We start from the raw sequence: 12,018 nt of genomic DNA, 5'->3' as shown, positions 1-12,018 counted from the left end.
GCTTACATTTGAAGCCTTAAAATGAGTTGGCTAGAAAGACCAATCCTGTATCATGACATGAAGTATATACATTACAATCAACAGTTAATTTAAACATACATAATAAACATATAATTAAAGTGAGGTTCCTATGTTAATTACCATTCTTTCCTTACTTGGGTATTGGGGAAAATAATGGTTCATTTGTCTGTACAAAGTTCAGGCACTTGGTCTTCCTTTAGCATATTTTTTATCTTTATGATAAGAATTATTTTCTCATAAGGAAATGGGGATGTCCTATGGGTTTTGAGCAGATTCTAGTCTCACTTTTTCCTGTATATAGTAATATAGCAGATTTTTGTTCTACTTAGTCTCTATTTTCACTTTGATTTTGCTTAGGGACACTTGTACCATGGCTGTGGGAAAACAGTCCACACATATGAGTCTGGAGGAAGTAGGCAATGATCATGACCACATTTCAGCTTAGAACCTTCTTTACGAAGGAAGGTCCTTCAGACACTTTTATTAACAAGCAGATATAAGCTTGGCAAAAGCACCAAAGTCACAGTTCTAATTCTTTTATGTGAGGTCAGAGAAAGCAAAGAACACAATGGTGGTGGCTTAGCATCAAAACAATGACAATTAAGCAGCCGGCTTTACACCTTTTATCAAATACAACCATCACACCCTTTGCTTCTGTTTTCTGAAGAAAGAAAATAATTTGGGATTCAAGTCTTGATATTAATCTCGACTGCATAGAGCACTGGTTTTGATAGCAGACCAGGCCCCTACCCCTACTCAGACTTGGACAAAATGGTGGCTACGTTCTTTCTACCAATCCTTCTTATCTCTGACCTTCATCTAGATCTTGAAGTGTCTAATTCTCCCTGGGCAAGGTCGGACCAGTGGCTTGGAAGCCATTCCAGTCTGCACCACCGTGGGTGCTTTCCCCACGTGGAACGCTTCTCCTGAGGCTGACTCCACCGAGGCCACACCAGTGAAGGTTTGGCGAAGGTCATAGTGTGCCTTGTTCATCGGTGCGGATGGCTGGGGAGCTGCCACCACCAGGGGTCCTGCCACCATGGCAGCGGGCACATTAGCTGGAGGAGGTGCAGGCACAGCTGAGGCCACCGCAGGCATGGGTGTATTGGTGTTGTCTGGCTGAGGCTGCGGTAACACAGGCTGGAGGGAGAACCATTTCTTTAGGTTAGCAAGCTATCTTTCTCCTCCCAGACAAGGCCACCCATGCTTCTGGGTGGAACCCCACCCAATTTTCTCACAGTAATAATTTCTACTTGCAAGGAATCTGGAAAAAAGAAAAACAACTACCTGTGTGCAAAGGACGATCATCAGAGTTGAGGGGAGAGTAACTGGCTCATGGTAGCTTCTTCTCACCAATTGTCTTGGGGATTGTGGACTTACACACGTCCCATGAACAAAAGCACCCTACTAGATGGCTAATCTTCACCAGCAGTGTCACCTACTTTGTCATCCACCTGTAGCCACTGGCAGATGCTGGGCAGATCTGGCCATCTGGTCTCTACAACTCAGAAAACCACTCCCACTCCTCGCAAGTAAAAAGGTAGCCTTGTCAACTACTCACTAGGATGGTTCTGCCCTATAAGCACCAGTTCACAGGAGGGGAAGGAATGGCTGAAGTAACCTTCCATTTGTTGATGGTTCCATATAATCCAGTGCTATTTATCATTGCAGGGCTCACAGGGACAGGGCAGCAAATGCCCTTTAATTATGAATACACTGTATAAATGTCAAGGGGCCATTGAATTCTGAAGATGAGAGCAAGAGTATCCATGATGCCATTACCTGTGTTTGGAACACTGTACAGGTCACTGCAACAGCTTCCCCACCAACCTTCTCAGTGAGTGTCGCCTTACAGAAGCCATATTGCTGCCACAGAAAGACAGGAGTTATTTGAACTGGTTCAATAAGTGGATTTCTCCCCCTAGTTACATTGATACTCTAACATATCAAAGGAAAAAAACTTAAATTCTCAATTCCTTTTTTTAAATGTATTTTTCTAAAGTTTATAGTTTCTGCCCTGCTTACAGAAGATATATTAAATATGATTCTATATAGAATGTGGAAAATACAGAAATGCTTTGAGAGTGGAAAAGATCATGTATAATACCCAAAATGGCGGTAACTCAGGAGAGCGTCCATTAACATCCATGTCTTTCTTTCCTTCTTATTTTAAAATACTGTTAAATATCATTCAAAAATTGAAATCATTGTAACTATACCATTTTGCATTCTGTGTTTTTCACTTACTATAATATGAGAGCATTTTCTTGTATCATTCATTATTCCTTGAAAACATGATTTTTAGTGTCTGTATAATTTTCTATTTACTGATGTGCTGTATTTTATTCAATCACTCTCCCCTATTAGACATTCAGATCTTTTAGGGGCCATTTTGTAGCTGTGATAAATCATCTTTATAGATATATTTTTTTAATTATGAAACTATTTTATTTTAATTTTTCTTTTTATGTATTTTAAAATTTTATTTTTTAATTACATTCAATTTTTTTAGATTCTATTTATTTATTCTTAGAAAGAAGGGAGTTGAGGGAGAAAGAGAGTGAAAGAAACATCAATGTGTGAGAGAAATATCGATTGGTTGCCTCCCTTACACGCCCTGACTGGGGACCAAACCTGCAACCCAGGCATGTACACTGGTCAGGGGTCAAACCAGTGACCTTTCACTTTGTGGAATGATGCCCAACCAACTGAGCTACACCAGTCAGGGCCAATTACATTCAATATTATTTTTGCATTAGTTTCATATGTATATAGATATATTTATGTCAAACATCTCTGATGCTCTCTTTAGGCTAAATTCCTAGAAGTGGACATTCTTTGCTCAAGGACTTGAAAGACTTTATATCAGAGGCATGTCTAGAAAATATACACTTCCCAGTCCCAGCAACAGGGCATGACTTGGTTTAGTTAGGAACAGTTTCTTTTTCCTAACTCAGGGGACTCCAGCAGGTGAGATGATTTGGGGACAGGTCTTAAAGGGAGGTGACATCCTAGAGGAAGGTCTGGCATGACCCAGCCCCACAGGGAATGGATTTTGCACTGTAATCTCCTTTCCACAGCCCCAAGACACTAGCTTGCTCTAAGGATGCTCTGTTCTATGACCAGCTTTGCCAACCCCAAGGCCTGGTCCACTCACCTTTTCTGCCAGCAAGTTACACTTGGTTGGGTCTGTGACCTCATTAGCAACACAGTCAGTGGCAGCTACTGCAAACTCCACATAGGTTGAAGCTGGAAGAGGCTGATGAAAATAAATTAAAATGCTCATGAGGCAACATGCGAGCATGAAAAAGGCAGGGAAGGAGAGACTGGAGAAAAGTAGTGAGGGCCATGGCACTGCACACTCCAGGAAGCACACTTCACAGAGACCACACTGAGTGGCCAGAAAAAATGGCCCCGATGGGTTGGATAGGGTGGTTATTGAGGCCTCGTGTTCTGAAGTGCTTGTATACAGAGGTCAGGGGTGGGTGTCTCCTGAAGGAAGTGTGGGTGTCCACTGTCCATCATTCAGGGCAGAGTTAGTTTTCAACTAGGAAGCAGGAGCCCACAGGTCAACCTTAGACTTATCTGAGTAAGAACCCTGCCTCCCCAACTCCAGCCATCCCTCTTGGGGCTGCACTTTGAGACCCTAATTTCAGGTTACTTTAAGATGGGATGGGAAAATAAAGAGATTAATACCTCTTTCACCAATTGAATAGAGCAAGATCAAATGAAAAGTAGATATGAGAATATGGAAGATGTTTATACTTTTCTGTAGTTCTAAGGAGCATATGGATACTTACAATAATAAAATATGTTATTTTGTAGAGTCTGGAGGTGGGCGTGCTCTGAGAATCACATATTCTGGTTAATGGACTTACCACCTATTCAGTGCATTTCCAAGTATGCCAGGGCTGCTATCCAGAATACCAGTTTTTTTTAATATTAGCATTCTCTTGCTAAACTATCCAGGGTACAATTAGATTTTTTTCAGTGATTCAAAAGGCATTTTAGGATCCTGCCATTACGTGCCTATCTGTGTGAGTAGGCTCATACCTTCATAAATATAAATTATGAGAGTACTGGAGATAGTGGTAATGAATGATAAAGATGTAGAGACCCATGAGCTTCCAATGAGTGCTTCTGGATAATGTGGGAACTTCTGCCCACTGAACAGCAAGCCCTGGTGTTAACTAGAACTGAGGAACTGGGGACAGGCAGCATCCGGCTGTTTTATGTCAGAGTGACTCAGCATGGAGAAGGCACTGAGGATTCTTTTGGTCCACGTGACACTCAGGGTCCTCATACGCTCCAGGATTATTTTCCCTTTTCCCCCACCATCCTCCTTAACTTCCCATTGCTGTCCCTGCACCTGCTTTGTCCCTTATTGCTCCTTCATCACATGCCTTCCCTAAGTGCCACCAAACTGCCCAATTGGTCAAAAGGTCTTAGTCTTACCACAAGTTGAGCCCGGGAAACTTCCATAAGCTGAAAATAGGAGCCGTTATGGCGAGCATTGAAAGCTGTCAGTGACGCCTCTACAGCGTGCACCACCCTGGTGTCGTTAAGCGGAGCCAGCAGGGGGCAGTCTGGGCACACCTTTCGCACGTCCTCGGCGGAGTCTACGCACAGAGAGAAGAAACGGATCCAGCTGTAATTCTCCGCGCCTTTCGCCGTGGCTCTTCTTATTTAGAAAGGGCTAAGACATGATCCTAATGGCTACAGGCGTTTTCTCTGCTTCTTACTAAACCTTCAGGTGGCTCCCATCATGCTGACATGTCTGCACGAGTTCCTCTCAGCAAGGGGCAATTTCACCTCGAATGAGAGCAGTCCCTGAAACAGTTTTACAATCCCAGAACCAGGAAATTTGGCTTCTCCTTTTCCTCACCATCAAAGTGTCTAGAACTACTCACATCGATAACAATGTAGGTTCCTTCCTCATTCTCTCTACAAGGTCAAACAAAATAAGAAGAAACATCTCTACCTGGACTGGAATCACATTTTGCAGACAACACGGAAAACTGGCCGTCCTGTTTCAGCACATGGAAATCACAGTCTCCTTCCACAGCCTAGAGAAATAAACCCATAGTGAGGGCCTTGGAAGAGGGCTAGTCTTTCATTTCTCACCCCAGGGAGGGATGGTTCCCTCAGGCATGGCTGTCAAAGGTGAGCCTCAAAAAATCACCTTCACTAGATGATATTGACACATTACACTCTCTGGTTGCAAGGAGGGCTACAATAAGAAAGTTCTACTATTGCAAAAAAACCAGCACCAAGGAAAGAAGCTTCAAATGGCAGTTTTAGAAATTGCACACCTGCTAGCGATGGGGGCAGTCTGGGCATCTGGATAAATGGGCCTGCCCTCAGCAGAACCACCATGGAACTGGCTGGGCCACCCCCCGCAGTCACCCAAAGAGTGCCACTCACGTGCTGCGTCAGCTGCCTCACAGAGCAGTTGACCGCAGGGGTGGGGTCCACCACATGGCAGGTGGTTTCCAGCGTGTCTATTTCAATCTCAAACACCTCTCCCATGGGCCGCTGTGGAGACATAGAGTAAAAAGGTGAGCAGCCTATTGCCCTGTTCCTATTGATCAGGCCAAAGTGTGAGCCCCCATTGGGCTTAAACCCCATCCCCTGTCAGAGAGATGAGGGAAGTCATTTCTACTGTTGAGTCTGCAGCTCCAACCAGCTCTGACCTGCTCAGTGGACTGGACCCCAACAGGGCCTCCTGGTCCTCCTCTACTGGCTGGGCAGGTGCTCAAGGGGACATGGGCTTCGACGGGTTGATGGAATCACAGCCATCACTCTGAGCTCTATTTGGAAGCTAAAAGTGAGTGCTGACACCTATTTAATTTTTTAAATGTCTCCCTTCCAGCAGCTTTGGATTTTTCTCAATTAAGCAGCAAAGTAAAGTGCTGTAGAATAATATCTTATGGTCTCTACTTTATCTTTTCCACCCCTCCCTAACTTCTTTTTGTCTTTGCTCTCATCACCTACTTTCCTTCCCTCCCCATTTCCTTTCCTTCCTAAAGGAAAAGTCCTTGGCTTGTAACTGCCTGATGCAAAGTCGCTGCCCTCTACCGTCCCCTGCTGGTGGTGAGGGTGAAGAGCCGCGCCTCTAACTTGAAAGCAGCTGTGTTCTAAGTCCCTAGCACAGGCTAGGAGTTGTGGCGGGAGGGAGGTGATAGGGGAGCTCGTAAAACTCCTTGTAACTCTTGCCAATTCAGCCGTTTCTGTATCCTTTCTTAAAAGCCTGGAAAATCAATAAGCTACGAGTATGCCTTTTTAAAATTTCATCAGTTCTCCTTGCCTCTTTCTGTTCTGCCTTTCTCCTCTCCTGGAGAAAGCTGTCTTTTATGATGTGCAGATGTGCCCAAGTTAACTTTCTGAAAACACTCCAAGCGTCAGGGAATAGGAGCTACACACCCCTGGGTTTCTCAAGGAAAGTAACTCTCAAGCTCTGCCTTTAGTGAAAACCACAACGTCTGTTCATTACCTTTTCCTCACATATGCATGTTGGTGTTATTCCTCCTGAATCTGTATTTTCTCTGTACTTCATTGTGGTTGCAGAGCTCCTAAAATCCATCTGGGATAATCCCAATTTTAGGTATTTTGTCCCATTAGGAGATCAGATGTTAGTCGGTCCAGACATCCTGGTGTTTACCTTATTTTCCTTTGTAGATTGCAATCCTCTTGTGGGCACTATGTCTCTTCTCACCTTTGTATTGGGTTGAACCATTAAAATGCCACTACTTGACTGCTTTTAATATACAGAAATGGCAATTTCATATGGTTCAACCTAATCTAGCATTTGACACTGGTTCTTGCCCACAAAAGGATTGTAATCAACATGTGCTGAAAGAATTATTCCTCATCGGATAATATCATCTAATTTTAAAATAGTCAGTAGACAAATGCCTTTTCCCCACCCCTCCGAATGTCTCAACTGACCCCTAAGGCATATTTTTTTAGCTTTAGCTTTACTGTCACTGACTGCACTGGTTTCTTGGTTAGCATTGTAAGGAAAGAAGTCTCATTTATGCCAGAGTTCTCTCTGAGCTGTGGGATCTGGGAGGCAGCTTGTATAGAGGAAGGAACACAATTTTGGAATTAAATCCCAGACCACTGCTTATATGACTTTGGGGGGGAAAAATCCACAATTTGTCAGATCCTTGGTTTCTTCTTCTGTAAGACAAGAGCAGTTCCTGTCACACAGGACTGGAGGATGGCCCCAGCATGTAGTAGTTTCATTCACTCTCAGTCTTCATCCAGAGAAACAAAAGCAAAAAAAGATAAGCAATTTCCAATCAGTGATAATTTGGCAACTAGAATCAAGTCTCTTGCACCTTGGTTTATCTAGCAAGCCACACATTCTCCCTTTGATCTTTAAAACATCCTTTTCTTCTATAAATCTTCCCAACCCTCAGCACTTTTCTTGAGACTCATGACTACAGAACAGGATGTGTCCTCTCTTGCCCTCCTCCACTTGCTCCCTCCCTCCCTCCCTCCTGGGAAGAAATCAGTTTACCCCTCTGCAGGTTCATTTGTGTTGGCAGATGTGATCTTTTGAGACAGCCAGTTAAGCCCCACAGCAGGTTCTTTCAGCTCATATGCAGCAAATTCACTTACCCGAGGCCACACCTTCACTTTGTCAATCTGGTTCAAGACGTGCTTGTAGCCCCGAAGGCGGTGCTGATTGATGTAGTCCACGGCCACCAAGGCTGCTTGTTCTGTTTCGGGGTCATCACAGTTCAGTTCTCTGAAAGTCATGCCTAGGCCAGGCGGGGCAGCATGGCAGCCCCAGAGCTGAGCAAGGCAGAGCACCAGAACGAGGAACTTCATGGCTGCTCCAGAGACACCCTGGAAGGTGGGCAGGTGCCAGAGGCTTCAGAAGTAACTCAGGTGCCCTGCTGAGAAAGGTAGACCAGTGAAGGGGCCAAGGGCTTTATTTATCTGTGAAAGCCTCCCAGAGGAATTGCATAAGGATGTGGGATGATTTCTGTTGTGGTTCCAAGAGAATTCCTGCAAACATGAGCCCTGGAAAAACAAACAGGTTAGGACATTGCTGGCCCCCAAGAAACCTGCCAAATCAATACTTCTGGGAATGAGGTGGGGGAGATGCTCTGAAGTTGGCTTGGAACATGGTCACAGCAGCAGAGAGAGGAGGTGGAGGTGAGGTGGGCTGGCGCAGCCCCCTCCTGCAGTGCTTGTGGGTTTGACAGCAGAGCAGGTGCCTTCTGTTGTGATCTGAGCACAGCATGGGCTCTGTGAGGGGAGAAGGGAGCATGTTTAGCAATTCGATAAAATCTTATAATGTCAGGAAGGATTATCTCCTCCCAGAAGGGTCCTGGAAGGAGGACAAGGCCCACAGATGTAGCAAAAATGATCTAGAGTGAGCAGGGAGGGCTATGGGAGAGTCCAAGATCATGGGTAAGATTCTTGGAAGAAAGAAATAAAGAAAGGAGATGTGTCTACCTAAAGTGGGGAATGAAGGCAAGATGAGGCGATTCCCTCTGCAGAACCAGGAAGGGCTATGGCTAGCAGAGTAATATGGGATTCTGTGCTCCCTCGTCCTCTTGTCTCCAGACCTAACTGCCAGGGCCCTGTAGGTGACAGCTCAGACAGCACTGGCCTGGGTCTCCTGGGTGGCTGGGTGTGATTGGCACCAGTGGCCCCATGCCCCCTGTGGCCCAAGCACCCCGCAAGTGCACAAGTGCACAAGTGCAGCACAGGGGACGCCTGGGCTAGCAGCCACTCACTTAGCAAAGCTCTGGGTTTGAGTCCCCCACTGCAGGCTGAGACCGCACAGGGACTGCTAAGAACACAGATGCCTCCTAAACGTCCTTCGAAGACTTCACCATGAGTTCAAGTCTTTCTGGCCAGAGCACAGAGACACAGTGTTACTTCCAGGCATTGTCTTTTAAGTGGCCCTTGATAATCCCAGGTGTAACTTCCAAGGAGGGTGGGCAGGATAGTAAGAGACTTGGAAAATACCATATTTTCCAAGTTTGGTTGAGCCTGGAGCAAGGAAGCCCTAACATGGAGACCAACATGTTCTTCAAACATTTAGAGGTCATCATTGTGTGGGGGTGGATTTGTTTTGTTTGCTATTGCTTCAGAGAATGAAACTTGGTTTCAGAAAAAGAGGGGGCCTTCCAGAGGGGAGCTTAGTAATATCTATTTGCTGGGGGAGGGAGGGAGATGGGGGAGTGCGATGGGGCACAGGAAGTAGCCAGAAGGGTGAGTTTCACATTTACTCCCAGCCGCTCCTTCATGCACACAGAATCTCAATGACAGAAATTCAGAAGTTGTGGTCAGGATTCCAGGTGCTCTTTGACAGGGAGGTCCTGGTCTCAGAGACACAAACAAACTCTGGCCTTCTAGCAAGATGACCCTCAGAACCAGGGGTGACTTTCCATCAGCCTTATGCCCTGTTTTTTTCAGGGTCTTGACTCATGAGCAACTTTTTGTGGAGGCTATGCTTTTCTTTTTCTTTCTTTCTTTCTTTCTTTCTTTCTTTCTTTCTTTCTTTCTTTCTTTCTTTCTTTCTTTCTTTCTTTCCTTCTCTCTCTCTCTCTCTCTCTCTCTCTCTCTCTCTCTCTCTCTCTCTCTCTCTCTCTCTTTCTTTATTCCTTCCTTTCTTTCTATCTTTCTTTCTTTTTTGTATTGTTTTGTTTTTGTGTTTTAAAAAATAATGTTTTAAAATATAAAATATAGTTATTAGTAATAACACCTGAAAATCACACAAAAAAAATATGCAATGAGTGAATACTTCATATGTTATAAGCTCAGCTGTATAAAATATAACTTTAATTTCCACAACACATTAGAATTTCTGACTCTGAGCACACTTTTGTGAAAATTTAATTGCTTCTAGGAAACCTTTTCTCCCGACATTTGGGTTGAAACCCAGTCCCAATGAGGACTGTTTGCCCCTTACTCTTCTTCCCTCCTCTGGGGTTAGGAGCAAGCCTGAGTGGGGAGGGGGTGACTTATATAAATACCACTTTAGTCAAGGGCAGAAAGGGGTGTTCTCCTTTGCCTAGCTAGGCTGCAAGGGACTGTGCTAGCATCATCTTTCTCCTCTGTCCTTAGTCACACCCACCTGGCATGTCCACCCATGAGCTCAGGTCCTGCTTGCCGCATCTGATCCATAGAAAAAAGTCCTCCTGCATCCACAATCAGGGGCCCCCTTATTTCAGCTGTGGGACCCTTTCTAGACTACAGGCCTCTCTCAGCTAAGTGCTACCTGCTCCTTAAACTTGGGAAAATTTAGCTGCTGTGCCCACCCATGGTGTGGGGGACTTCATGAAGCTGCCTTCAAGCCCATCCATCTAGACAACCCTGCAGCCACGGTCTACCACTGCTCTGGTGCTACCTGCTACTCGGGGGCTTCTCCCTGTGCTACACGTGCACCTCTTTTCCTCGCCCAGCCCCATGGTGAGGCCTGGGTTCCCTTTGCTCTGGAATTTCCACACTGTTCTTGGGGTGATTCTATTGCCACCCCAACCTGAGGGTTGAGGGAGGAAGGAAAGTTCTGTTTGATCATCCTTTCTGATCATTTCTGTCCATTACTTGGAGCCTTTTTTTTTTTTGGTATCTTTATTCTTGGATTTTCCATGGGTGACAATTTCTAAAGCACTAGGAATTGTCCAGTTTTGCTGATGCTAGGAAAATGAAAAGCAATTAATAACTGACCTATTATCCTACCACCTATAAACAGAAAAACAAACTCATCCACAATCTCATCACCCAGAGATAAACGTTTTAGTACATTTCCATTTTGTCTTTTTTTCTTATGCAAAGGATTATTTTAATGTAGTTTAAATCATACTGTATATGCAACTTTGTATTCTCCTTTTTTACTTAAAATTATAACTGGAATATTTCTCCCATATTATTAGACTTGAAGAACATGCTTATAATGACTGTCTATGATTCTGTCATGTGTATCATTTATTTAACCATTCTCTTATTGTTGGACATTTAATTTGTTCTCAAGTGATCACTATCATATACAAAAGCTGGAATGAAATTTATTTAGGAATCTTTGGTGTTCTAGTTATTTTTTCAGAATAGATTCTTATTAGTGAAAGTACTGATTCAAATGACTTGGATATTTTTACTTTTAATAGTTTACTTTTATTGTATTTTTCCATAGCGATTTATCCCCCTTATGCCCTCTTCCACCTTCACCCACCCCCTTCCCCCCTCAATCACCACACCGTTGTCTGTGTCCATGAGTCCTTTTCCTTTTTTGCTTGATCCCTTCACTCTGCCGCACCCAGAGCTGTCATCCTGCTCTCCATCTATGAGTCTGTCTCTATTTTCCTTGTTAGATCAGTTTGTTCATTAGATTCTGTATATAAGTGAAATCATATGCTATTTGTCTTTCTCTGACCGGCTTATTTCATTTAGCTTAATGCTCTCCAGGTCCATCCATGCTGTTGCAAAGGATAACATTTTCTTTTTTTATTGATTTGGATATTTTTAAAGCTCTTCATTTCTCTGGCCAAACTGCCTACCAGAAAGCCTGTGCCAATTTACACCCCCCACCCCATTTAACTGGTGCACTGTATCAGGTCCGCTGCTCTCTATTTTCCTCCGCTACTGCTCCCATGCTGACCCCTGTGGGAACTTAGATGTGGGAAAAGCATCATAACTCTTTTTTAATGTAATTTATTAATATCTTCAGTCTTACCTCAAATATTCCATATGTCTAATTTTCATAAGCTAAAATAATTTTGATGTCAAGCTGAACAAAATGATCCCTCATTTAAATTGTTTCAGTTTACTTTCAAAGAAATGTTACCATTTACTCACTGACAATGAAGAAGAAAATAAATGACATTATGGTATGTTTTCCAAAAGAGCTGTAGCAAAGAGTGCCAAAGGGAGGTTATAGATATTTCACTGTGCCCGATGCCACCAAGTTCAAACTTGGAAAGATTTTCACCTGCCAAATGCCAAGTGCTCTCAAGTCAGCTCCATCCACCACCA

General features: G+C 44.0%; 1 protein-coding gene across 1 annotated transcript; it reads right to left on the bottom strand.

The window, feature by feature from the left end:
• Window positions 1–455: 455 nt before the first annotated feature.
• On the bottom strand, window positions 456–7,948 carry AHSG (alpha 2-HS glycoprotein). The gene is made up of 7 exons (XM_090275164.1): window positions 7,648–7,948; window positions 5,446–5,556; window positions 5,003–5,087; window positions 4,477–4,640; window positions 3,179–3,280; window positions 1,804–1,887; window positions 456–1,161 (listed from the first exon to the last, which is right to left on the bottom strand). The coding sequence occupies exons 1-7, from the start codon at window positions 7,858–7,860 to the stop codon at window positions 841–843; spliced, it is 1,080 nt and encodes a 359-aa protein (XP_090131290.1). The 5' UTR covers window positions 7,861–7,948; the 3' UTR covers window positions 456–840.
• Window positions 7,949–12,018: the final 4,070 nt, after the last annotated feature.

The sequence above is a fragment of the Furipterus horrens genome, unplaced genomic scaffold (assembly GCF_987537825.1).
Source record: "Furipterus horrens unplaced genomic scaffold, mFurHor1.1.pri manual_scaffold_1, whole genome shotgun sequence".
Lineage (NCBI taxonomy): Eukaryota > Metazoa > Chordata > Mammalia > Chiroptera > Furipteridae > Furipterus > Furipterus horrens.
Note: the sequence above shows the minus strand (reverse complement) of the source record. Positions and strands in the feature narration are given on the sequence as shown.